This window comes from Danio rerio, chromosome 22, assembly GCF_049306965.1.
Source record: "Danio rerio strain Tuebingen ecotype United States chromosome 22, GRCz12tu, whole genome shotgun sequence".
NCBI classification, from domain to species: Eukaryota; Metazoa; Chordata; class Actinopteri; order Cypriniformes; family Danionidae; genus Danio; species Danio rerio.
In genome coordinates, this window is record NC_133197.1 from 2,732,413 (window position 1) to 2,760,109 (window position 27,697).

At 38.7% G+C, this 27,697-nt stretch overlaps 2 protein-coding genes across 4 annotated transcripts; both read left to right on the top strand.

Annotated features, from left to right (window-relative positions):
- The first annotated feature begins 1,234 nt into the window (after positions 1 to 1,234).
- LOC108181080 (uncharacterized) lies at positions 1,235 to 15,661 on the top strand. 2 transcript variants are annotated; one of them, XM_068216555.2, is made up of 8 exons: positions 1,235 to 1,261; positions 1,859 to 2,041; positions 2,352 to 2,702; positions 6,010 to 6,429; positions 9,441 to 9,544; positions 10,208 to 10,382; positions 10,722 to 11,084; positions 14,137 to 15,661. In XM_068216555.2, the coding sequence occupies exons 2-8, from the start codon at positions 1,987 to 1,989 to the stop codon at positions 14,781 to 14,783; spliced, it is 2,115 nt and encodes a 704-aa protein (XP_068072656.2). In that variant the 5' UTR covers positions 1,235 to 1,261; positions 1,859 to 1,986; the 3' UTR covers positions 14,784 to 15,661. The 2 variants fall into 2 exon arrangements, with proteins under 2 accessions (XP_068072656.2, XP_073792968.1); XM_073936867.1 differs by lacking the exons at positions 1,235 to 1,261; positions 1,859 to 2,041; positions 2,352 to 2,702; positions 6,010 to 6,429 and having other exon boundaries at positions 9,518 to 9,744.
- A 117-nt stretch (positions 15,662 to 15,778) lies between these two features.
- LOC103909513 (uncharacterized) lies at positions 15,779 to 27,300 on the top strand. Of its 2 annotated transcripts, none has more exons than XM_009295886.5 (4): positions 15,779 to 15,805; positions 16,310 to 16,495; positions 20,230 to 20,592; positions 24,906 to 27,300. In XM_009295886.5, exons 2-4 carry the CDS (start codon positions 16,441 to 16,443, stop codon positions 25,169 to 25,171), a joined length of 684 nt encoding a protein of 227 aa, XP_009294161.1. In that variant the 5' UTR covers positions 15,779 to 15,805; positions 16,310 to 16,440; the 3' UTR covers positions 25,172 to 27,300. The 2 variants fall into 2 exon arrangements, with proteins under 2 accessions (XP_009294161.1, XP_073793069.1); XM_073936968.1 differs by having other exon boundaries at positions 15,779 to 15,943; positions 24,906 to 26,274.
- Positions 27,301 to 27,697: the final 397 nt, after the last annotated feature.

Consider the following 27,697-nt stretch of genomic DNA (forward strand, 5'->3'; position numbering starts at 1 on the left):
TTGTTTTGGTGCGATTATAACCCGCTATTAAAAAACGGCTGAATGTTTTGAATGAGAAGCTGTAATGTAGCCGTGGCGGGATGAATTTTGGTGTGGCGCCCCGCCATGGAAGAATGAATGTAGCGGAAACCATGTGATGGAGCACTACTTAGCATCAAAGACTGAATTTCAGAATGCCGAACAGCTCACTAATAACGCAACAGTCTTCATCTGTTTAGTTTGTATTTTTTTCTGTGGTGTTTTCAGGGCCGGAGCAAGCTGAACTGCCGCTCAAGGCAGAGGTCGATCATGCCGCCCTCAACCCCAATGTGAAAACCAAAGTGACCGGTTATGAAAATGTAGTGAGTTGTCGCGGACCTCTTTTCCAGCGCATTATGTGCAGATATAACTGAGGACGCGCGGGTGCTGAGGGAGGGAGGAAGGTGTCGCGGACACTGCACTCTCTTTTCTGCCGCCCTATGCGCGGATATAACTGAGGACGCACGGGTGTCGCGGACCTCAATTCTACCACCCTATGTGTGGATATAACTGAGGACACGCGGGTGCTGATGGAGGTGTCGCTGATGCTGCCCTCTCTATTCAGTCATCTATGCGCGAATATATTTGAGGATGCGGGTGGCGAGGGAGGTGTCGCGGACATAACTGAGGACGCGGGTGGTAAGGAAGGTGTCGCAGATGCTGCCCTCTCTATGGACGTGCCGGCCCTGGGTGTTTTATGAATGAGGTCCAGTGGGAAGAGTTTTGGCCGCTCATCTAATCTACTCAGATGAGCAGAAAACAATTAGTTTGTGTGTAAAACTCTTATGCGGGTGACGGATGAAGAAACGTCATCTAAATCTTTGACAGCAGCTTATTGTGGGATTCAGATCAGCTTATAGATGGAGTTCCTCATCAAACAACATGATCTGAGGCTACTTAAGATGATATATGATCATCATTTCATTGTCATAACCTCCAATAATTTTTAAATATTACTTCTTATAAATCATCTTTCAATAGTTTGTACGTTTGTTTACTCAACTCAATCATAATACTGTTATTTCTGTCAACATGAAGGATCAAATTTGCTTTTTTATTATAAAGTGCCAAATAAACAATATTTCACCTCACTCGTGATTAAGATTTTTGTCCTCATTAACACATGTTTTGGCTTCACTGTAGTTGATTTGGCGCGTTTGTTTACAATCCTCCGCTGCTCCCGCCTCGCAGTGATGACGTCAGCACTGACGCGCTCATTCAGCGTCGAGTCTTCAGAGCTGAGGTGAGTCGTTGACGCTTTTTCTCGTGTTTACACAACAATAAAACACACTTTACAGTTTATTAAAGCGACAATCTGCGACTAGTTTCTGCATTGAGTTCACCTCTATCTGTGTGTCTGCTGACCAAAACAATACAGCAGGCGGAATGGAGCTCTGGGAGGAAAAAAATGTGTGAGAATTGTGTTATATCTCGAAGTATGATATGACAAGGGAAATTATGGGAATCCACTGAAATATGAGTTTTAAGTACAAAATATTAATAAATTTGTGTTGCTAGTTATTGTTAGCAATCTAATTTCTGTGTTGGAATGAAATCTCACTTGGAGTCTAAACTTGTAGATCGCTATGCAAAAACATTAGCCGGTAAACTAGAGTAATTAGTTTATCCTGCAAACTGATCTGCTGCAGTTTAATGAGACTTCATAGTCTGAGGCTCATCAATATTAACAGAGCTGCTGAAATCCTCTTTATTTCATGTCAGGAGTTCCTGTTTAACGTTATGTTAATTGTATTATTGTTTTAAGATCACATTAACTTTCATAATATTTTTTTTCATCAATTGGAGTAAATTAAACATAATTTGCTGTTTCCTCTTGCAGCTCATTCTCCTTGAGTTCAGCTGTAAATACTGGAGTATTCCCATCAGTCTACAAGTGAAGACGAGCATCAGACCATCAGGAAGAAGAGAAATCTGCAAAGACAGAGTTTATTGAAGGACAGTGAGAAGATGAGTGATCCAGAACCCTGCAGAATTAAACAGGAAGAGTCTGAAGAACTAATAGGTTTGTGTTTATTCATTATTAAGATCTCCATCAGGTTGTTCTTTTTCAGTTTAAAGTAATGTGACTTGATTTAAACATATCAGGACTCAACTTGTTTAGAGTGAACCCCTGACTTGATGAGAGCTTGATTTGTCTGAACTGTGGCTTTAGATTTGATGGTGAAAGACTTGACACTTGCTCGGACTTGACCATGTGTGTCTTGTCCCCTTTTCTGCAATAAAAGACCAGACAGTTAATGATGTGTGGAACCACAATCTGCAGCAGGGGTTGACTGGCCGCTTAAAATCTAACTTATTTACTTCATTTCCAGATGTGAAGGAGGAGAGTGAAGATGAGGAGAAACATCAGGTCAAAAGTGTAGAAAAAACTCCATCAGAGACTAAACAAAGTATTTTAGTGGGAAGTGCAGCTGTTAAAGGTTCGACCTGCACTCAGTGTGGAAAGAGTTTCAGGTATAAATATGATCTCAGTCGTCACATGAGGATCCACACTGGAGAGAAACCTTACCAGTGTTCACACTGCGACAAAAGATTCAGCGATTCAGGGTGCCTGAAATCACACGAGAGGATTCACTCTGGAGAGAAACCGTATCGCTGCACTGATTGTGGGAAGAGTTTCAGACATTTGTCTTCTCTAGGAAGACACGCACGAATCTTTCACAGTGAGTAAAAGATCCAGCCCTTCTAGATTTCATGTTTTCCTTTATCTTTGGAGTGTGACGAGCTGTTTATGTTTATCTAAGGTCTGTAAGATTTCTCGCTCACGTTTCGATTTACTAACAATGAAATGAACGTGAGAATGTGCGTTGGTCCGTGCTAACTTCATGCCTGGCGTACGTGCATTTCTTGTGTGTGTTTGTTTTATTTTCATCTGCGACTCCTAGAGGCAGTTGTGTTAAATTGCACACTACAAAGTATCTTTGGGGCGTGCAATGGCAGCTGTATGAGACGGGATCATCCGCATGTCTAGCAGGTATATAAGGTTTCCATACCATGCAGTTGACCAGCCAAATATTAAAGCGCAATTTGCAGCGATCGCCGATTTTCCAATGTAATCCGAGCGATCGACTGCACACACATTGCTATAAAGGCGCCATCTGAAGACGAATTTGCATATGTAAATCAGAAACATTTCCATTTAATAAATGTACAAATAATATGATGCTCAAATGCGCTTAACATAATACACACACTTATTAATGATTCCTACTTGTCTTCCTCGTGATGAAGAGAAGGCAAAATCTGCTATGTAGTGGGGGAAAAAGAAGATTGAGTTGTGTGGGATTCGCCGTACGCAGTGTGTCATACATCTGAATTTTCTACTGCGTACTCACATTTACAGCTTTGTCCGTACGCAATGTTTTAGTATGATTTCAGCGCAAGTCTTTGTACATGAGGCCCCAGGTCACTCTGATCAGCTTGTGTTTCCACTGCCAACAGCACCGTTACTTTGCAGTCGTGGTGTTTGCAAGAATATTCAACGTCATTCTCGACTGAAAGAAAGCTTTTAAGACGTTCACACATTGTATCATTTGTCAGCTGAAGTGGTGGCAGAAATTGATGGCTCTCTAATAGCTGTGATAAGTGTTGGGAATATGGATTATATAGATATGTAGTATAGTTCGTTGTTGTAGAGGGAAGAAGACAGGGGGTCCGTTCTTCGTACGTGGATTACTCAGTTAGCTGGATTTGGATATTGACGATTTGACACGATCCAGGATCTTTTCGTTCTTCAAAGCTGATCCGAGAGTTGTTGTCATGGCAACAGTTCTGCTAGCTCAAACCTGATCGGGAGCAGGTTCAATTCATATAAACAGGATTAGATCGGCTCAGTTCAAGCAAAGATGATACAGAAAGTATGTACCGAGTTCTGATATTTTCTTATAGTTAAAGTTATATACACTTGGGAAAATAGTAGATTTTAACTATATATATAAAGTTATAGTCATTAATAAAATAAATAAAGTTTTACATATTAATAAAATGTATGCAATCTGCACCCTCGAAATGAAAGTACAAAGACTGCCACCTGGTGGTGCAAAGAGAAAACTTATTGATATTAACTTTTTAGATCGCTTTAGTACAAATTGTGTATAATAGAAATGCACAATATGTGACTTTTTTTAAAAGCAATAATACATAGAACTAAACACATTGATTTGCATTGAAATACATGATGAATACTCTTGTCTTGACAAATGAAAGTGTAAAGCCTGCAGCTCACAACAAATGTGAAGTTATTGCGTGTCATATTTATCAAGCCGTTTACTGCTAATTTGATGTAATTTTGCTCACATGGATAATTGAATATTAATCAGATGATGTCATTACGCTGCTGTGCCGTCAGCCAATCGTTGCATTGCTGATCATGATTTCGAGGATCGATAGATCTGTCCTTAACAACACACGCCGCGATATCAGATCAGTTCATCCAGACATTCTAATCTGATTCACAAACTTGTTTGAAGAACCAAATAAGCGAGAGATCAGATATCAAGATTAAAAGATCCAGGATCTGCCAAATCATCTTAGATCATTTAAGCGAGGTACGAAGAACGGACCCAGGGTCGGCGATTCAGGTAAACAAACTGTTTTATTAATTTTATATGCCACCACACTTGTAGGTGTGTGTGTGTGTGTGTGTGTGTGTGTGTGTGTGTGTGTGTGTGTGTGTGTGTGTGTGTGTTTGTGTGTTTGTGTGTGTGTGTGTGTGTGTGTGTGTGTGTGTGTGTGTGTGTGTGTGTGTGCGTGCGTGTGCGTGCTCTCTTCTCTCGACTGCTCCTCTCGTTCCCCTTAAGAAGGGAGTCTCTCCGGCCCAATCACTAGAAAGACAGGTGTCATTTATCATTTCTGATTGACCTGCTGATTAGCCGCCGGGCTCCTAGCATGCTTTCTCCCCTTATTGGGTGTTCATCGCGCTTACCTCTCCACAGGATACCTCCAATTATTTACAGTGCTGGCCAGCTGAAGATTGCTGTGCCACCCTCGATGTAATTATAGGTCTAAAAGGCCTCAAACCCTGACTATCCTGCTGAAAAATCCAGCTTAAACCAGCCTAGGCTGGTTGGCTGGTTTTAGCTGGTTGACCAGGCTGGTTTTAGAGGGGTTTTGGCCATTTCCAGGCTGGTTTCCAGCCATTTCCAGCCTGGTCTTAGCTGGTCAGGTTGGAAAATTACCAGCCAACTCCAGCTTAAACCAGCTTGAACAGCCTGGTTTAAGCTGGATATAGCTGGTTTTGGCTGGACTCCCAGCTTGGCTAGGCTGGTCAAGCTGGTTTTAGCTGGTCATCTCCCAGCCTGACCAGCTAAGACCAGGCTGGAAATGGCTGGAAACCAGCCTGGAAATGGCCAAAACCCCTCTAAAACCAGCCTGGTCGACCAGCTAAAACCAGCCTAGGCTGGTTTAAGCTGGATTTTTCAGCAGGGTATATTCTCAAATCCATACAAATGTAGCATTGTTAGCATTAGCAATAATTGCCACAACACCTTTTGTTTAATTTTAAAGCTAACCTCCAGATTTCCTGATCATTCTCAGTGTTTTAGTGGAGATTATGGCAAGATGATTCTCTCAATGGTGTACCGCACATCTCTTTGGTGTTTAAAAAAATGAAGCCTGAGCTTCTTACTATTTCTTTTCTGACACCCAACAGTACAATAAATCATGGATCCTGCATTTCTGCTGTTTTTTAGCCGCCTCAATGCAGACGCAGCTGACAGTGATGCCAAAATGGCGTAAATGCTTTCAGTTGTTACTGTTTTGGCTCTGTTTGAGCTGAGACCGGTGTGTTATTGTATACACAAGAGGGTTTAATGCCTCTTCAACATGTAATGTCAAGGGACCGGCTCAAAAAGTGGGAAAAACATCATAAAATAATATAATTGACCATTAATTAAAATGCTCATTGACAATAATCTGATTAATCATCTGCATCCCTAATTCACATTTCTCTTTTCTGTACTTGATTTTCAGACCCGATGGTGAAGGAGGAGGAAGGTGCCAATGGTCAATATTCATGCTCTGAGTGTGGAAAGAATTTTACGCAACAATCCAGTTTAAACAGACATCAGAGGACTCACACTGGAGAGAAACCACACACATGTGATCACTGCGGCAGATCATATTTTAACCGTTCAGATTTGAAGGTCCATCTTGGAGTTCATACAAATGAGAACCCTTACTCCTGCTCTGAGTGTGGAAAGAGTTTTATTCTTCAGGTATATTTAAGAAAACATCAGAAGATTCACACCGGTGTGAGAGAGTTTGCGTGCTTTGAGTGTGGGAAGAGTTTTGTTTTACCCGGAGACTTGAAACGACACCAGAGGACTCACACTGGAGAGAAACCGTACACATGTACTCAGTGCGGGAAGAGTTTCACACAATCAGCAAACCGTAAGAAACACATGAAGATCCACACTGGAGGGAAAACCAGCTCTGTTTTATCCAAAGATGCAAATTAGATTCAGGTGCAAAACTGAAACATCACATAAAACATCTGTGAATAAAGCAGCGTTTCCATCCAACGAGACAAACAGAACTAAACCATCATGTCCTGATAAACTAGCAGCAGATATGAGACAGAAAAATGTAGTTATGTGCGATCGGAGAAGCAAATGTGAACCTTTATTATATTAAATTATTTGCGGATCAGAAGACGAAACGCAATGAACGCAATGTGTTAGCTGTTGGAGGCGGGAGATGCTTAATAGAGTTCTGGGGTCCGTTCTTCGTACCTCGCTTAAATGATCTAAGATTATTTGGCAGATCTTGGATCTGTTAATCTTGATAACTGATCTCTGGCTAATTTGGTTCTTCAAACAAGTTCGTGAATCAGATTAGAATGTCTGGATAAACTGATCTGAGATCGCTGCGTGTGTTGTGAAGGGCAGATGTATCGATCCTCGAAATCATGATCAGCAATGCAACGATTGGCTGACGGCACAGCAGCGTAATGACATCATCTGATTAATATTCAATTATCCATGTGAGCAAAATTACAACAAATTAGCAGTAAACGGTTTGTTAAATATGACACGCAATAACTTTCCACATATTTTGTGAGCTGCAGGCTTTACACTTTCATGTGTCAAGAGTATTCATCATGTATTTCAATGCAAATCAGTGTATTTAGTTCTACATTTAGAGAAGATTTTCTTTATTATAGTAGCCGTTTTTTAATCGGTGTAAAGAATAACTGGATGTTTACAAAAGCATTTTCATATTGGTAAAGGCATCTGCAACTTTTGTGAAGCATCAATCACTGGCATATTAACTATCAAAACATGTTTATGATTGCATAAATGTATTATTGCTTTAAAGAAAAGTCACATATTCTGCATTTCTATTATACACAATTTGTACTAAAGCGATCTAAAAAGTTCATATCAATAAGTTTTCTCTTTGCACCACCAGATGGCAGTCTTTATACTTCCATTTCGAGGGTGCAGATTGCATAAGTTTTATTAATATGTATAACTTTATTTTATTAATGACTATAACTTTATATATATAGTTAAAAAATGTGTACCATTTTCCCAACTGTATATAACTACTACTGTAAGAAAATATCAGAATTCGCAACATACTTTCTGTATTATCTTTGCTTGAACTGAGCCGATCTAATCCTGTTTATATGAATTGAACCTGCTCCCGATCAGGTTTGACCTAGCAGAACTGTTGCTATGACAACAACTCTCGGATCAGCTTTGAAGAACGAAACGATCCTGGATCGTGTCAAATTGTCAATATCCAAATCCAGCTAACTGAGTAATCCACGTACGAAGAACGAACCCCTGAAGGTAATAATATATTAATAATGAACCACTGTGATGACAGACTTTGGCTGAGGCCTTTTAGAAAGACCAAAACAACATTTCAGATGTTTTACAATAAGGTTTGTCCATTAATGCATCCCATCACACACATTTTAATCATCAGATCATCTGTTCAAACTAAATCACATTACATTTCTTTAATGCGCATGCTGGAGTTTAATCTCTAATTGTGTTTCCATCATAGTTTATGCCCATTTTTTCTTATCAGATCGAATGTTTATCCCACTCTACAGTAAGACTCCAACTGCATTTAATCCTGTTGCATTTTCCATCAAGCCTTTCTTTAATGCGATAATCCAAAATGCACATAGAAAACAGGAGAATGGAAACAGCTAAAGAACTTTACCTTTACACAAACATCCGATTTGATCATTGAATCTTCGTTACCAAATGTTCCAATTATTTCTAAATGAGGCATGTTCAGTCACAAAAAGCACAATAAACAATCTGCATTATAATATAGATACCAGTTGGGCAGACTTCTACAATGCAAATTAGCATTCATTATTATCGACGGCTATCATGATGGAGCATTATTTAACATCAAGTAAAAGACACTGCAGAACAGCTCACTAATAACACAACAGTCTTCATATGATAAGTTTGTATTTTTTTCTGTGGTGTTTTATGAATGAGGCCCAGTGGGAAGAGTTTTGGCCGCTCGTCTAATCTACTCAGACGAGCAGAAAACAATCAGTTTGTGTAAAACTCTTATGCAGGTTACGGATGAAGAAACGTCTTCTAAAGTTTTGACAACAGCTTCATTGTAGGATTCAGATCAGCTTATAGATGGAGTTCCTCACCAAATAACATGATTCTGAAGATTTTATTATTGTAGACATCTGTCATTTTGCTTTATGATATAATTTATATAATTATTCAAATTACAAAGCTGTGATTTCTAAAACTGCATACCAATGATGATATCCCTACTGAAAAAAAACAGCTTAAACCAGCCTAGGTTGATTGGCTGGTTTTAGCTGGCCGACCAGGCTGGTTTTAGAGGGGTTTTGGCCATTTCCAGGCTGGTTTCCAGCCATTTCCACCCTGGTCTTAGCTGGTCAGGCTGGAAAATGACAAGCTAAAACCAGCTTGACCAGCCTGGTTTAAGCTGGACATAGCTGGTTTTGGCTGGGCTCCCAACCTGGCTAGGCTGGTCAAGCTGGTCATTTTCCAGCCTGACCAGCTAAGACCAGGCTGGAATTGACTGGAAACCAGAATGGAAATGGCCAAAACCCCTCTAAAACCAGCCTGGTCGGCCAGCTAAAACCAACCAACTGGTATAAGCTGGATTTTTCAGCAGGGATATAATCATTATTATTGTTATTAGCATAAAGCAAACATTTTAAATGTTATTTTTTTATATTAATTATGTCAATGTTTTGTTAAAAACGTTTGTTTACTGAAAGTTAGTTGTTTCTACAGGAAAAGGTCGTTTTATTTTACACTGTTATGTCTGTCAGTCACGAAGGATCACGTTTGCTTTAAATTTTTACGTTTCAGATAAACAGTATTTCACCTCACTCGTGATTAAGATTGTTTACATTAGCAAATGTTTTGGCTTTTCAGTAGTTGATCTGGCGCGTTTTGTTTACGATCCTCCGTTGTTCCCGCCTCGCCGTGATGACGTCAGCACTGACGCCTTCATTCAGCGTCGAGTCTACAGAGCTGAGGTGAGTCGTTGACGCTTTTTCTCGTGTTTACACAACAATAAAACACACTTTACAGTTTATTAAAGCGACAATCTGCGACTAGTTTCTGCATTGAGTTCACCTCTATCTGTGTGTCTGCTGACCAAAACAATACAGCAGGCGGAGAGGAGCTCTGAGAGGACAATATGAGTGAATGTGTTTGTTGTATCGCAAAATATGATGTGAGGAGGGAAATTATGTGAATCTACTGAAATATGAGTTTGAAGTATAATATAATAATAAAAAGTATTTATAATTTTTAATAAATAAAATATAGATAAATTTGTGTTGCTAGTTAGTGTTAGCAATCTTATTTCTGTGTTGGATTGAGATCTAATTTGGAGTCTAAACTTAACTAAAACTTAAAACTTAAGCTAAACAGCCGGTAAACTAGAGTAATTAGTTTATCCTGCAAACACTTAATATAAATTAACCTGATCTGCTGCTGTTTAATGAGTGTTTATAGTCTGAGGCTCATCAATATTATCAGAGCTTCTTAAATCCTCCTTATTTCATGTCAACAGTTCCTGTTTTTACGTTATTAAAAATACTAATGTCTTAAAATCACATTAACTTTCATAATGGTTTATTTTATCAATCAGATTAAATTAAGCAGATATGTCTGTTTTTTTTTTTCATTTGCAGCTCATCCTCTTTCAGTTCAGCTGTAAATACTGGAAGATTGCCATCAGTCTACAAGTGAAGACGAGCATCAGGAAGAAGAGAAATCTGCAAAGACAGAGTTTATTGAAGGACAGTGAGAAGATGAGTGATCCAGAACCCTGCAGAATTAAACAGGAAGAGACTGAAGAACTAATAGGTTTGTGTTTATTCATTATTAAGATCTCCATCAGGTTGTTCTTTTTCAGTTTAAAAATAAATATGTGTTTTAAAAAGTCAGCTCTCTGAGCAATATGACTTGATTCAAACATATCAGAACTTGACCTGTTTAGAGTGAACTCCTGACTTGATGAGAGCTTGATTTGTCTGAACTGTGGAGTTAGATTTGATGGTGAATAACTTGAGACTTGCTCTGACTTGACCACGTGTGTCTTGTCCTCGTCTCTGTTAAAAATTACCAGACTGTGAATGATGATCCACAAACTACAGCAGGGGTTGCCTAGCCTCTCAAAATCTAACTTATTTACTTCATTTTCAGATGTGAAGGAGGAGAGTGAAGAACTGAGTGAAGATGAAGAGAAACATCAGGTCAAAAGTGAAGAAGAAACTCAATCAGAGCCTGAACAAAGTATTTTAGTGGAAAGAACAGCTGTTAAAGGTTCGACCTGCACTCAGTGTGGATACACTTTCAGGCATAAAAATGATCTCAGTCGTCACAAGAGGATCCACACTGGAGAGAAACCTTACAAGTGTTCACACTGCGACAAGAGATTCAGCGATTCAGGACGCCGGAAATCACACGAGAGGATTCACTCTGGAGAGCGACCATTTCACTGCACTGATTGTGGGAACAGTTTCAGACATAAATCTTCTCTGCGAAGACACACACAAATCTTTCACAGTAAGTAAAAGATCCAGCCCTTCTAGATTTGATATTTGTGCCTTGGAGTGTGACGAGCTGTTTATGTAAGTGTAATGAAGTTCATGGCCCTTTGGCCGCCAGAAAGAAGGAGGTGGAGAACCAACACAGTTTTTAAATGATTTATTAATAACAGTGACGGTGGTCTAAACCAAAACAAACTGAAAGCAAAAGTAAAATGCCCGGGCCCGGTCCTCTCTCGGCTTCCTCTGCCATCGTTCCTCCTTTTATGGTCCACAGCTCCTTCCGTGGGATCCGAGGCAGGTGCGCACCGCAGGTGTATCCACTTACGCGGTGGCCTCACTCCGTTCCCACGGCTCTCGGCCACGCCCCCTCGCCACAGTAAGATCTGTAAAGTCACAGAGACTAATGTCTCGTTTCCACTGAGCAGTTCATTTCAGTTCAGGTCACCCTGATCAGCTTGTGTTTCCACTGCCAACAGCTCCATCACTTAGCGGTTGTGGTGTTTGCAAAAATGTTCAACGTCATTCTCACATGAAGAAAGCTTTTCGGCCACTCATATATTGCATCGTTTGTGAGTTGAAATGGTTACAGAAATTGATGTCGCTCTAGTAGCTGTGTTAAGTGTTAGGAATTTGGATTATCCGGATACCTCCAATCATTTTAAGGGTTTGTTAGCTCGTTGTGCCACCCACGATGTAATTAAAGGTCTAAAAAGCCTCAAACCCTAAAGGCCCGTCCACATCGTGGCGCTTTTTGCTCGTGTTTTCTTTGTATGTTTAACACCTTGAGAGTAAATAAAAGCCAATGTGATCGTGCACACCCACACGCAGAACGCCAAGCATAAAAGCGTCATTTTTAAAGAAACGCCTCATGCTCTTTTTTTTTTTTTTTTTTTTTTTTTTTTTTTTTTTTGATGTGCCACGTAGGGTTGTAACGGTATGAATTTTTTACGGTATGATAATCGTAAAAAACAATACCACGGATTGACGGTTTCGCGGTATACGGTATTAAATAGTAATTCTCATAGCAAAGACCCTGAAAAGAATAAGAACACGTTTTCTGACTGAACAAAGGTTTTTCTATGGGGGAAAAAAATGCATTTATTTACTGACAATGTATTTGCTCAAAAGGTCTGGGAATGAACTAAACAGAAAAAAGTGTTACAAAATAACAGAACAGTGAAGCAAATTTGACTTTTTCCAAATGATATATTTTCAGTTACTATAAACAACACCACTTACAATAAACAAATAAAAAAAAATAAGAAAATAATAAATAATGTGTCAAAGTCCAAATAAACATGGTGCAAATCCTCAGTAAAAAATGGATATAAATATTTACTATACTATAAATAGTTACATAACGAAACTAGATTCAATATGGAACATCCTTAGGTTTTATGTGCCAGCATGGATATGGTTGTCTGTGGATATGGATTTGGATATGGTTGTCTGCAATGCAGACAAACAGCTGCACCTTCATTTGCGTCTTTTGAAAACAGCAAGAGCAGCAGTTCGTCTTTGCTGTGTCACTGTTTTGTCATGTTTCTGTGCTGCTGTGCATGCAAAAGTACTTAGTATGAGAATTATTTCATGCAAAACTTTTTTTTTGCGTTTTATTTAGCCGCGCATAAATGTATGCCTATCTCTCATTCCGTGTTGTTCAAAAAGCTTGGTCCACAAACAAAAGCGAAACCTATGCTTATTGGTTGTGATATAGCGAGTTTGAACCAATCTGGGCATGGAGGAGGGACAATGCATCAATGTATCGTGTCTGGTTTGTCCGGAGACACAGTGACGAGCGTTTCTTTGTCAAATCAGCGTTGTCAAATGTTGATGACGTAACCGCACTGATTCCGGAGCCTCTGAAAGTCTGCAAATGTTATGTGATACAGCACTGGAAAGCTGAGATTCTCTTCTTTATGCCAATCTTTGAATTGTATGAATGGGATCAGCGGATCAAAAGTTATTAAACATTTAAGAGCAATACTTATTTTTAGCCGCGGGCGGCTGTCTCGGTCTTTAAGGGTTAAAACCGTTGATATGCAATTGTTCATGGTATGATAATCGTGCACGTACAAATCGTGGTAAACCGTCATACCGGTATATTGTTACAACCCTAGCGCCACGCCAAAACCTTCTCCACCAATCAGATTGGCTCATTGTTAACATGAATGCTTGTAATATAATGTTGGTCTAGTTTTAATGGCAATACTACTTTTCAATAGATATCCACACAGGGAACAGTGTATTAGCGAGCACCACCATGTTCTATGGTAATTTAAAGAAGAAAAAGACAGAACTGGCTCTTCCTGCAGATGAAACTGAGGGTGAGATGAGTTTTAGTGACCATGAGAATGATGCAGACTGGACATTTGATAGAGAAAGTTCAGGTAGGTTAGCTCAGATGCAGATAAGACAGGCGTAGTATAGTATATAGTATAATATATATAAACAATGTTAGCTAGCAGCGTAACATTATTCTGATGCATCTGGATATACTAGACTTGTTATTTATTTGTTATAATATTTACTGAAGAAAATAGTTATATTTACTGTATGTTGTATATATGATAATACAATACTATAATTGATCTCAATGATATTCAGTAAAAAAGCTGTTGGAATATGAGTTGTGGTAAATTATGTATAAGGGGTCATTTTTAAGTTCTGTGGTAAAGCTCATAATGCTGCAACACCAATTAAATTATTTCAAACAAAAAAAAATTAATTATAAGTAAAATTTGAAATTTTTAGGTAGATCCACTGTTGGACGTTGTTGACATACGTCAACATATCATAAAGTAACTTTTTTTTTTTTATCATAATGCGTGCGGTAGGGGGTAATGTTTTGGCTCTGTTTGAGCTGAGACAGGTGTGTTATTGACCACACAGTGGGGTTTAATGCATCTCCCACATGTAATGTCAAGAGACCGACTCGAAAAGTGGGAAAAACATCATAAAATAAAATAATTGACCATTAATTAAAATGTTCCTTGACAATTAATCTGTCACTGATTAATCATCTGCATCCCTATCTCACATTTCTCTTTTCTGTACTTAATTTTCAGACCCGATGGTGGAGGGGATGAATAAAAATGTCCGTTGTCAATATTCCTGCTCTTTGTGTGGAAAGAGTTTTAGGCATCAAGCATGTTTCTGGAGACATAAGAAGATTCACACTGGAGAGAGACCGCACACATGTGCTCAGTGTGGGAAAAGTTTTGTACAATCATCATACCTTAAAAAACACCTGCAAATCCACACTGGAGTGAAACCACACGCATGTGATCAATGCAGCAAATCATTTTTTACCCGTTCAGATTTGAAGAAACATCTTGCACTTCATACGAACGAGAAGCCGTACTCCTGCTCTGAGTGTGGAAAGAGTTTTATTCTTCAGGCATATTTAAGAAAACATCAGAAGATTCACACCGGTGTGAGAGAGTTTGCATGCTTTGAGTGTGGGAGGGGTTTTATTATACCTGGAGACTTGAAACGACACCAGAGGACTCACACTGGAGAGAAACCTTACCAGTGTTCACAATGCGAAAAGAGATTCAGTCAGTTACATATCCTGAAAATACACCAGAGGACTCACACTGGAGAGAGACCGTACACATGTACTCAGTGCGGGAAGAGTTTCACACACTCATCAAACCTTAATACACACATGAAGATCCACACTGGAGGGAAAACCAGCCCTGTTTCTATCTAAAGATGCAAATTAGATTCATGTGCAAAAGTGAAACATCACATAAAACATCTGTGAATAAAGCAGCGTTTCCATCCAATGAGTCAAACAGAACTAAACCATCATGTCCTGATACACTAGCAGCAAATATCAGACAGAAAAATGTAGTTATGTGCGGACGGAGAAGCCAATGTGCACCTTTATTATATTAAATTACTTGCGGATCAGAAGACGAAATGCAATGAACGCAATGTGTTGGCTGTTGGAGATGCTCAAGAGAGTTCTGAAGGTAATACTATAATAATAATGAACCACTGTGATGACAGACTTTAGCTGAGGCGTTTTGGAAAGACCAAAACAACATTTCAGATGTTTTACAATGTGGTTTGTCATCTAAAACATCGTGCCAATAGTGTGACGCATTCATGTGTTCTGACCAGGGCTTAATTAACATAATTAAGCACATTATCAAAATGCAGAGCTCATGTTTTTATGTAAAATTTTCTTAAGCATATTTATCACCTGTAATTGTTCATTTTTATTCATTAGAGGTTTTTCAGCATGTTCAGTTTGTGTCTGTTCAGGAAAGAGAATCTTTACAGTTTTAAGATTAAAAACTGAGATTTATTGAACTTCGTTATTTCTAAAACTGGATAACAACTGTGATAAATGATCATTATTTCATTAACATTACCTTCTAGCAGACATGTATAAATACTAATTTTTATTAATCATCTTTTAATATTTTGTTAAAAAACGTTTGTTTACTGAAAGTGAGTTGTTAATTATGAAAAAGATGATTTTATTTTATAATCTTATTTCTGTCAGCCATGAAGGATCACGTTTGTTCTTCATTTAGCTACTTTTAAAGTGAAATAAACAGTATTTCGCCTTATGATTAAGATTTTTGTCCTCATTACTAGTAAATGTTTTGGCTTCTCAATAGTTGATTTGGAGCGTTTGTTTACGATCCTCTGTTGCGGCCGCCTCGCCGTAATGACGTCACTACTGACGCCTTCATTCAGCGTCGAGTCTTCAGAGCTGAGGTGAGTCGTTGACGCTTTTTCTCGTGTTTACACAACAATAAAACACATTTTACAGTTTATTAAAGCGACAATCTGCGACTAGTTTTTGCATTGAGTTCACCTCTATCTGTGTGTCTGCTGACCACAACAATACAGCAGGTAGAGAGGAGCTCTGAGATGTGTGTTGGAGTGTTCCCACTGTTTGTTATATCTCGAAGTATAATATGAGGAGAGAAATAATGGGACCCATATGAGTTTTTTGTAGCACAAAGTATTTACAAGTTTGTGTTTTGCTAGTTTGTGTTAGCGATATAATTTCTGTGTTTGAATAAACCTATGTTCTAACTATATAGATTGCTATGAAAAAAACTTGATAAATTCCTGGTATGTGGTATTTCATATCAATAGCTCTTGTTTTTACCTGAGTTATACCGATGACTTCAGATCTACACATTGGCACATAGCTTTATTATCATTTATTTCGTCAATCAGTGTAAACTAAGCAATTTTTTGTTTCCTATTTAGAAGCTCGTCCTTCTTCAGTTCAGCTGTAAATACTGGAGTATTTCCATCAGTCTACAAGTGAAGACGAGCATCAGACCATCAGGAAGAAGAGAAATCTGCAAAGACAGAGTTTATTGAAGGACAGTGAGAAGATGAGTGATCCAGAACCCTGCAGAATTAAACAGGAAGACACTGAAGAACTAATAGGTTTGTGTTTATTCATTACTCTTTAAAATTGAGGCCGAACAGTAAGATTGGGAATCTTTTAAGTCTGCATATATTTTGGTCAATTTTTATTATTATTTGGTTATGAAAAAAAATGTAAAACAAGCCTTTTTTTGTTTACGTTTTAAAATTCAAAAATTAAAATAGAAATATGAGGCGTCTTTCTTTTTTATGATTTTCATTTTGTATTTCAAATGACAAAAAAAATTATATCACCAGTAATATTGACTCATTTACGGTGATGAAATGTTGCCACACACAGACTACCACAGCAATTTATTTTGTTAAATTATGTTATAAAAAGGTATGTGATAACTGGATTTTGTTATGAGATAAATCTCATTAAAACAACATATTTCTTGTATAACAGCAGGTTATATACAGTTGATGTCAGAATTATTAGCCTCCTTTATTTATTTTTCTTTTTTAAATATTTCCCAACAGAGCAAGGAAATTTTCACAGTATGTCTGATAATAGTCTGATAATATTTTTTCTTCTGGATAAAGTCTTATTTGTGTTATTTCTCCTAGAATAAAAGCAGTTTTTAATTTTTTATGAACCATTTTAAGGTCTGTATTATTAGCCCCTTTAAGCGTTTTTTTATGTTCTACATAAAAAAAAAACATCGTTATACAATAACTTGCCTAATGACCCTAACCTGCCTAGTTACCCTAATTACCCTAGTTAAGCCTTTAAATGTCACTTTAAGCTGTATAGAAGTGTCTTGAAGTTTATCTAGTCAAATATTATTTACAGTCATCATGGCAAAGATAAAATAAATCAGTTATTAGAAACGAGTTATTAAAACTATTATGTTTAGAAATGTGTTGAAAATATCTCTCCATCTCTCCGCTAAACAGAAATTGGGGGAAAAATAAACAGGAGGGCTGATAAATCAGGGGGCTAAAAATTCGGACTCCAACTGTATGTTGTAGGGATAGTTTACAGTTTAACCCAAAGAATGAGCAGTCTGGTAGATGAAGAAGAGCCGGAGTCAGAGATTTAAATAAATAAATCAAGTTTACTGAAGACAGTTTGCAGTTTCATCCGCAGAAGCCAGCTTCAACACTCACAATGAGTTCCTAGGCCGCTCTGCTTACAATCACCAATCAATAACAATTATACTCTCACATAACGTCATTAACTGCGTCATACATATAGGTGTTCTAGCCTGATTGGTTAAAACACAGATAGACTAGGAACATTTCCACGTGAGGTTCGTGCGTACAATTCTGAACAATATCTAAACATAAACGTCAGACACCCTTTAGACTGATTAGAGCTGACTCCAGACCTGTGAAATGGATCAACAATCAAATACAACACACACACTTTAAGTATAATCTGTTTCTTATCCAAGGCTGAGTGTACTGTCAGCCGTCTTTATCAAAACTGGTTAAAAACTGGTATAATCTACATTCAGGCAGTTATATTCTTACTACACAAAGTCTATCTTGAATAAAAAGTAGAATCACTTTAAAAGATTTAACCGTAAAACTATAGCAAAATCACTTTAGACATTTTAGACAGTATTAACTCCTAGAAATAACAATAGAAACAGTTGTTTCCAGTCCTCAGTTCCACTCAAGATGTCCATGACCTCTGACCTAGTTTGCTGGCTCCTGAAAATAGGTATAAAGAGACAGGCAAATGCACTGAACATTCTTATATTAAGCAATGTGTTAACTTACTCATTAATTCAAATCAATTCACAGTTAAATACTGAGAAACAGGATGATGAAAAGGATAAACGTTGGTCCATGATGAGACGGACTGGAAAGCAGAAATCCGAATCCTTCAATGTATTCTGTGTTGGATGCTTTTATTTATACAGCGGCCCCATGGCATCAAAGAAGGAAGCAGAGAGTTTTCACTGATGCATGCACAGGGATTTATTTGTCCAAAAGCAATAATCCTCTTGAGACTGTATGAAACGCTGAATATGCTTCACTTATTTCTTGTCAACGTGTTGCCTATTGCACCGCAAAACTACGCAAAACCAAAAAAAAACAGTGTAAGCAATCATAAGAACGTGAAGCATAATATATTTATATTCACAATGTAAACCATATACATAGAGCATAACACGTATAAGAACGCAAAGCAAAGATCAATAATTACCACTAAAAGCACTAATATACAAACATACATCGCTCCGCTTTGCCATAAACGAGGAAACTAAATAACCTTTATCTTTTTTTATAACTAGAATCTGCTGTTCATAGCTGTGTCTCGAGCATGATGTAACAAAAGACAACCTGTGCACATTCTGACGCAAAACTACTAAGCCCAAAATCACTAAGCAACTTACAGGCTGTTGCCCTCTAGAGGTGGCTTAAAGATAGGTAGGAACCCCCCTAAGCAGGGCTGAGCCTGGTCAGTATCTGGATGGGAGACCTCATGAGAAAGCTAGGTTTCTGCAAGTGGTGCTCGCTGCAGAGCCATTTAAGGAGAGCTGAGCTCCAGCGAGGGGGAGCTTAAGCTTGAGCTCCACCTTTTTTGCACTTCTTCTACGAGTGATGTCACTGGGGGTAGGGTTAGGGGTGGGGTTGGTGTACGCATTAAAATAGCTTACAGGAGGCAGAACGAGAGCTCATGCTCCCCCTCGCTGGAGCTCAGCTCTGCTCAAATGGCTCTGCAGCGAGCACCCTCTCGGTTTCTGTGAGAAAAATGGTGTTAGTGAGGCCAGCAGGGGGCGCTCAACATGCCGTCTGTGTGGGTCCTAATGCCCCAGTATAGTGAAGGGGACACTATACTGCCAGTGAGCGCCATCTTTCACTGCAAAAAATGCTTTTCTTGTTTAGATTTTATGTCTTGTTTCTAGTCTAAATATCTAAAATTTCTTATATCAAGAAGAATTTTCTTGATGAGCAAAACATATTGTCTTGTTTTGAGAAATAATATGCCAATATTAAGTGTTAATATTAAGTTTATATTAAGTGAGTTTTTCCTTAAAATAAGCAAACCAATCTTGTTTTTTCTTTTGATGTAAGATTATTTTGCTTACCCCATTGGCAGATTATTTTGCTTGTTTTAAGGAAAAACTCTCTTAATATTGGCATATTATTTCTCAAAACAAGACTATTTGTTTTGCTTGTGTAGAAAATTCTTCTTGATTTAGGAATTTTTAGATATTTGGACTAGAAACAAGACAAAAAATCTAAGTAAGAAAAGCATTTTTTGCAGTGTTGGATGAGACGTTAAAGCGGGGTCCTGACTGTCTGTGGGCATTAGAAATCTCATGGCACTTCTCGTAAAGAGTAGAGGTGTAACCCAGTGTGCTGGCCAAATTCCCTCCATCAGCCCTTACCCATCATGGCCTCCCAATCATCTCCACCCACCAAATTGACTCTATTACCGCCTCTACATTCCATCTATAGCTGGTGTGAGGTGAGCGCACTGGCACCATTGTTTTGTGGTTGCTGTTGTATCATCCAAGTGGATGCTGCACACTGGTGGTGGAGTGTAGAGGACCCTCCCCCCCTCATGATTGTCAAGCACTTTGGGTGTATGGCCATACACAATAAATGCGCTAAATAAATAACCATTGCATTTGACTAAACTGTTTTACAGAGTGCTGATGAAAGACTTGCTTGGACTTGACCATGTGTGACTTTTCCTCCTCTCTGCTATTTATTACCAGATTGAATGTATCCACATCTTCAGCAGAGGCTGACTAGCCTTTTAAAATCTAACCTATTAACTTCATTTTCAGATGTGAAGGAGGAGAGTGAAGAACTGAGTGAAGATGTGGAGAAACATCAGGTCAAAAGTGAAGAAAAAACTCAATCAGAGACTGAACACTGTATTTTAATGGACAAAACAGCCATAAACGATTTGACCTGCACTCAGTGTGGAAAGAGTTTCAAGCGTAAAAACACTCTGAATCATCACATGATGATCCACACTGGAGAGAAACCCTACAAGTGTTCACACTGCGACAAGAGATTCAGGGATTTGGGAAACCTGAAAACACATGAGAGGATTCACACTGGAGAGGAACCGTATTGCTGCACTGATTGCGGGAAGAGTTTCAGACATTTATCTTCTCTACGAAGACACACACAAATCTTTCACAGTAAGTAAAAGATCCAGCCCTTCTAGCTCGTATTGTCCAGGACAGTGGTTCTCAAACTTTTTTCATCAAGTACCACCTCAGAAAAAAATGGTCTCTCCAAATACCACTATAATGAGCAGTGTTGAAATACAGTGGCGTAGTAGGCCCAGTAAAGCAGCTACAGCTATGCACAGTTCTAAAAGGTGGCAGATTAAATCCTATTATTAGGCCCACATGGAATCTGTGCGCGCAGAATTCCGCAGATTTTCCGCAGATTTCTGGAGATTTTTAGCCCATTATTAATTCTATTTATTTACTTCAATAAATGTGTAAATATGAATATTCAGTTTTTATTCAGTAATTTATTACTTTTTATTTAATATATTAAGATTTTAGATATGATACTCAGTTGGATACTCCCAAAATAATTCCACAGAAATCCGCAGATTTTTACCAAAATTCTCAGCAGAAATAGCAAAAAACATTAGCAGGTTCCTTCTGGCCCTGCCTATTATTAAGAATATTTATTATTGTCAGCCATTTGAAACATTATAAATAGTCTGAACATTAACACTGTAGTGTATTGTGCTTATATGTAAAAAAAAAAAAAAAAAAAAACCAACAAACTAAAAATGTCAACATTTAAAATTAAAATGTGCTTTTAAATGTTAAAAATGGTAGGTTAATGTTTGTAAAAATAAAAAGAAAAGTGCTGTAGTTAAATGTAAAGTATTAACATTTAGGCCCCGTTTATAGTAATGCGTTTTCATTTTAAAACGCATAAGTTTTGCTACGGTTACGCCATCCGTCCACACTACGCCGGAGTTCTCGAGCGCAGAAAACGGAGCGTTTTCATTCTGAAACGCTGCTGCTCCGTCCCAGTGTGGATGCGAAAAAACGGAGACGGAACTGCTGAGATTCGCTACCTGATTGGGGTCTTTGTGTCATTGCGTATCCTTCCCTTATTCGTCAAGCCCCTATCACATGACTATAACACATGGCTTTAACGCTACCGGAAAACAGTACTGTAAACAACAACATGGACACAGAAATGGGAGCGTTGTTTGCACTATTGTCTGTTTTAGGTGCCATTGTGCAGTTATTCATTTGTTACGTTTAGTAACAACTCAACCTCGTCGTCTGTCCACAAAAACACCTCTCTTGCTTTCTTTGCCATCGTGTTTAATGTCCAACCGGCGTCTGTTGACCAACAATAACCAAATGCGGAGTGAGACGCATGCTTCCTGTTTATACTAGAACACGCATGCCCAGAGTGCGCGAATGGTCACGTGATATACGTTTTTGGTGGCGTAGTGTGGACAGAAATATGTTCAGAAACACTAGGTGAAACGCTAGTGTGGACGCGGATCATTTTTGATCTAAAACACCGTTTTAAAACTAAAACACACTAGTGTAAACGGGGCCTTAGTAGCCAATTCATGAACACCTAGAAATGTTGCCTGGACCTCAGAAATGTAGGCTATATATATATATCCTATAATAAATATTATTATATGTCTTATTTATATATAAATCATTTTTGATCAATTTTGAAATATATGGAGCAAATACATATGACACATTAAATCTCCATGTACCACAAGAAGGAAGCCTGCGTACCACTAGTGGTACACGTACCACAGTTTGAGAACCACTGGTCTAGGATAAATTTGGAGTAGATAACATATTTAAAGGAGTCATATGATGTGATTTCAAGTTTTCTTTTGTCTGTGGAGTGTGACGAGCTGTTTATGTTTATATAAGATTTGTAAAGTTGCAAAGACTAAGGTCTCATTTCACTGAGCAGTTCAGTACGGTTTGGATCAGGTCACCCTGATCAGTTTGTGTTAGGGATGTAACAATATTGTAAATACCTTCATACCGCAATAGTAATTTTTTTCAATATTACCGTAGGCGCATGACTCAATAAAACTATATTTCTGATAAAAGTTTGCTCAGGCGAATGAAGCGAACGGGAGGTAGCGGGAACTACAATTCCCATCAGCCCAGGCGTGGCCATCATCCTTTGCAGTCTGTTGTCACTACAGATCCAGTAATGCGGAAATGGAGTGGGTTGATAGTAGCGGGGATGAAAAAGAGCTGGAAATGATCGAACCTAAATTTTAAATCGGATGTGTGGAAGCATTTCGGTTTTTTTCTAAAAAGATATGAAAAAGGAGAAAAGGTGACAGACAAAGAAAAAAACAGTATGCAGGCACTGCCAGACTGTGGTGAAATATAAGTCGGGGAATACGGCTAAAAACAGTCATGGGGACTGCAGAACACAGCACACTTGTTAGATTGATGCAGACATTGACTTGTACCGCAAAGAGACCTCTATCTCACTCATGGCTTGTCCTCTCAAGTGGTGGAAAGACAAAACCATTGCTGTTATCCTTGGCTAAATCATATCTCAATGTCCCAGAAACCTCAGTCCCAAATGAGAGGGTTTTCTGTTGCAGGGGACATGCCCAGAGATCCCAGCTTTTCCCAGATTATGGTTATATGGTAATTTTCCTCAAAAACCCATCTCTATTTAAGTGAGTGAGTGATTAAATGTTGAATGTGATGAGTTTTTCAACAATACTAAATTGAAACTTTATTTTTTTAATATGATTTAATAGTTTTTTGTTAATAAAATTGAAAAATTGAAGTTCCTGTTTTAAAACTTACAGATAGATGGCTGATTTGTATGTCATTGATATGTTCAGTGCTAAGGCAAATAAACACTTTTGGCATTTTTTTCGAGTCTTTTCATTAGTTTTGTTTTTCCTGTAAATTATTCAATAAATACCGTACCGTGCCTTTCATACCGAGGTATTACCGTACCGTGAAATTCTTATACCGTTACATCCCTAGTTTGTGTTTCCACTGCCAACAGCACATTTAGTCACACATTGCATCATTTGTTAGCTAAAGTGGTGGACAGTGACAGTGACGCCAAAATGGCGTAATCGCTTTCTGTTAGGGATGTAACGGTATTGTAAATACCGTCATACCGCAATATTAATTTTATTCGATATTATCGTAGTTGCATGACTCGGTAAAACTATAGGTCTTCTGAGAAAATTTGCTCAGGCGAATGAAGCGAACGGGAGGTACCGGAAACTACAATTCCCATCAGCCCAGGGGTGGCCATCATCCCTTGCGGTCTGTTGTCGCTACAGATCCAGAAATGCGGAAATGGAGTGTGCTGCTAGAAGCGGGGATGAAAAAGAGCTGGAAAACCCTAAAGCGGGTGTTGTCGCCGCGCGCGTACTGAATAGCGGTGTTGTCGCGCGAGTTCTTATCAGCTGTGTTGTCGCGCGAGTTCTGATCAGCTGTGTTGTCGCGCGCGTTCTGATCAGCTGTGTTGTCCCGCACTAACTGTAAAGCAAGATGGAGCGTGTGTCGCGTCGCGGGGGCACTTTTGATCATTTTGGAAGGGAACTTTCTATCCAAGACTAAAAAGGGCATGTGCACTGCACAGGTTGAGCCCTGTGTGTGCACGTGCCTGCAAGTTGGGGAATACGACTAATAATCAGTCATGGGGACTGCAGAAACACAGCACACTGTTCAGATTGATGCAGACATGAGATCTCTATCTCACTCATGGTTTGTCCTCTCAAGTGGGGGAAAGACAATGCACAACGTTACCCACTGCTGTCAACCTGGGCCAAGTCATATCTCTGTCCCAGAAACCTCAGTCCCAAATGAGAGGGTTTTTTCTGTTGCAGGGGACATTGTAAATGCCCAGAGATACCAGCTTTTACCAGATTATATTTATATGATAATTTTCCTTTAAACCCATCTCTATCTAAGTGAGTGAGTGATTAAATGTTGAATGTGATGAGTTTTCAACAATACTAAATTGAAACTTTATTTTTTTACATGGTTTAATATTTTTTTGTTATTAAAATTGAAGTTCCTGTTTCAAAGCTTACAGATAGATGACTAATTTGTATGTCATTGACACTTTTGGCACTTTTTTGGAGTATTTTCATAAGTTTTGTTTTTTCCTGTAAATGATTCAATAAATACCGTACCGTGACATTCATACCGAGGTATTACCGTACCGTGAAATTCTGATACCGTTACATCCCTACTTTCTGTTGTACTGTTTCAGCTCTGCTCAAGCTGAGATCGGTGTGTTGTTGTCCACACAGTAGGGTTTAATGCGTCTCCCACACGTAATGTCAAGAGACCGACTAGAAAAGTGTGAAAAACATTCTAAAATAATTGACCATTGATTACCATACTCATTGACAATTAATCTGTCACTGATGAATCATCTGCATCCCTATCTCACCTCTTTTAAAGTGTTTTAATTGTTTAACTTTTTTCTAAATTTTCAGACCCGATGGTGAAGAAGGAGGAAAGTGCCAGAGCTCAACATTTATGTTCTCTGTGTGGAAAGAGTTTTACGCAACAGTCAAGTTTAAGGAAACACCAGAGGATTCACACTGGAGAGAAACCACACTCATGTGCTCAGTGTGGGAAGACTTTCAGACAATCATCAACTCTTAATACACACATGAAGATCCACACTAGAGAGAAAACTACACTGCAACGACAGATGTGTCAAAAACCGACACACATGGTTGTGTTTATAGCACTCTGACACATGCTGTGCAGATTTTTAACACACAATGTGTAATTTGTTTTTGATGCCTCGCCATAGATCAGCGGTGTCCAAACTCGGTCCTGGAGGGCCCGTGTCTTGCATAGTTTAGCTCCAACACACCTGCCTGGAAGTCTGGTATACCTAGAAAGAGCTTGATTTGCTGGTTCAGGTGTGTTTTATTAGGGTTGGAACTACAATATGCAGGACACCGGCCCTCCAGCACCAAGTTTTGACACCCCTGTCATAGGTCTACACAGCACATGTTTTCTCCTGGGAGAAGGACGGTTTGCATTTGTGAAATACATCACATTTTATATGATTGACACATGAAAATCCCTCAAATATATTTTTGAATAGGGGGCTCAGTGGTTAGCACTGTCGCCTCACAGCAAGAAGGTTGCTGGTTTGAGTCCTGGCTGGGTCAGTTCGCATTTTTGTGTGGAGTTTGCATGTTCTCCCCAGGTTTGTTTCTTCTGGGTGCTCCGGTTTCCCCCCTAATTCCAAACACATGCGCTATAGGTCAGTTGATTAAGCTAAGTTGTCCATCGTGTATGAGTGTGTGGGAATGCAAGAGTGTGTGGGTGTTTCCCAGTACTGGGTTGTGGCTGGAAGGGCATCTGCTGCGTAAAATATATGCTGGATAAGTTGGCGGTTCATTCCGCTGTGGCAACCTCTGATAAATGAAGGGACTAAGCTATTAAAGGGACTATTTATTACAAATAAAAACAATTGCTATATAAACATCTGACTATATTAAATTTTTCCACCAATCATGTAATTTCTTCGCCATTTTAAATAGGGTATATGCGGAGCTAGTGTTTGTTCTCATACTAAAAAACTTCCAGTGAACGGTTCATGTGACCATTTTATACGGTTTATTTTACAGCAGCGATGTTGTAATGTCATTAAAATACAACCAGTTAAACAGACTTTGGCATTCATTGAGCTGCTCATGCGTAAAATGGGACGAAAAGCTCTTCACCCGCATGCGCCCGTCAGATTCGGCAGGTTAGTGCAGAAGCTCCATTGAATACACTGGGGTAAAATAAATGCTCATATTATAAAGACATGGCGGGGAAAATGTAATTTAATGCAGTGCTTTTTGTACAATCTGAGACCCACTTTATATCGGATATCACTCAGCCAGTGGAGATAAATTTTGCAACGGCATACAGTTAACCAGAAGCACTCAACCCAGGTCACCCTACTGAAACAACCAGCTTAAACCAGCCTAGGCTGGTTGGCTGGTTTTAGCTGGTCGACCAGGCTGGTTTTAGAGGGGTTTTGGCCATTTCCAGGCTGGTTTCCAGCCATTTCCAGCCTGGTCTTAGCTGGTCAGGCTGGAAAATGACCAGCCAAATCCAGCTGAAACCAGCTTGACCAGCCTAGCCAGGCTGGGAGCCCAGCTAAAACCAGTTATGTCCAGCTTAAACCAGGCTGGTCAAGCAGGTTTTGGCTGGATTTAAGACCAGGCTGGAAATGGCTGAACACCAGCCTGGAAATGGCCAAAACCCCTCTAAAACCAGCCTGGTCGACCAGCTAAAACCAGCCAACCAGCCTAGGTTGGTTTAAGCTGGATTTTACTGCAGGGTGACAAACCGAAAGTTCTTTAGCATACTTTGGCATTTACCCTATTGCATCTGCTATTTTTTCACTATGGCTGCCTTAAGAAGAACCATGATGGATGTTTATCAGAGAAGATGGGGAAATTATTTGGCATGTATGGAGGATGAATGAGGTCACTGTGGTGGGACACACTGCAAAAGTATAATTTTCTTACTTTATGCATTTTTTAACTATTAATCGTTTTTTGTACGTGTGCTTTTTTATTTATTGAGTTTGTATTATTTATCTGTGTTTATTTGATATATATGATAGCAGTATCTAATTACGGTAACTGAAGGGAAAGGGGATGTAAAAAAATGTATACGTGTGTAAACTGACTATACTGTTAAATTATTGAAGAAAATAAAGCAAATTTGAGGGCAACATGGTGGCTCAGTGGTTAGAACTGTCGCCTTACGGCAAGAAGGTCACTGATTTGAGTCTCGGCTGGGCCAGTTGGCATATCTGTGTGGAGTTATACTAGTTTATTAAACTTGTTCTTTGTGATTTCTAAAACTGAATACCAACGGTGATATGGATCATTATTTGATTGTTATTAGCTTCAAGTAGACATTTTTAAATGCTACTTTTTATTATTCATCTATAGTTTGTTAAAAACGTTTGTTTACTCAAAGTTAGTTGTTACTTCAGGGAAAAATCCTTTTATTTTATACTCATGTCTGTCAGCCATGAAGGATCACGTTTGTTTTTAATTTTGCTACTTTTAAAGTGCCGAATACACAGTATCTCACCTCATGGTTAAGATTTTTGTTCTCATTACTTGTAAATGTTTTGACTTCTCAATAGTTGATTTGGAGCATTTGTTTACGATCCTTTTTTTAAAAAAAAATGTATTAACAAGTACATAACTATACAATACTATACACAAAAAAATACATGCCAGAGTGTATATATATA

Excerpts from the sequence above, each read along its gene's own strand:
- LOC108181080 (XM_068216555.2), top strand. The coding sequence starts at position 1,987 with ATGAGTGATCCAGAACCCTGCAGAATTAAACAGGAAGAGTCTGAAGAA. Across the intron at positions 2,042-2,351 it reads AGAGTCTGAAGAACTAATAG|ATGTGAAGGAGGAGAGTGAA; the intron begins GTTTGTGTTTAT and ends CTTCATTTCCAG. Across the intron at positions 9,545-10,207 it reads GTCGAGTCTACAGAGCTGAG|CTCATCCTCTTTCAGTTCAG; the intron begins GTGAGTCGTTGA and ends TTTCATTTGCAG.
- LOC103909513 (XM_009295886.5), top strand. The coding sequence starts at position 16,441 with ATGAGTGATCCAGAACCCTGCAGAATTAAACAGGAAGACACTGAAGAA. Across the intron at positions 16,496-20,229 it reads AGACACTGAAGAACTAATAG|ATGTGAAGGAGGAGAGTGAA; the intron begins GTTTGTGTTTAT and ends CTTCATTTTCAG. Across the intron at positions 20,593-24,905 it reads ACACACACAAATCTTTCACA|ACCCGATGGTGAAGAAGGAG; the intron begins GTAAGTAAAAGA and ends CTAAATTTTCAG.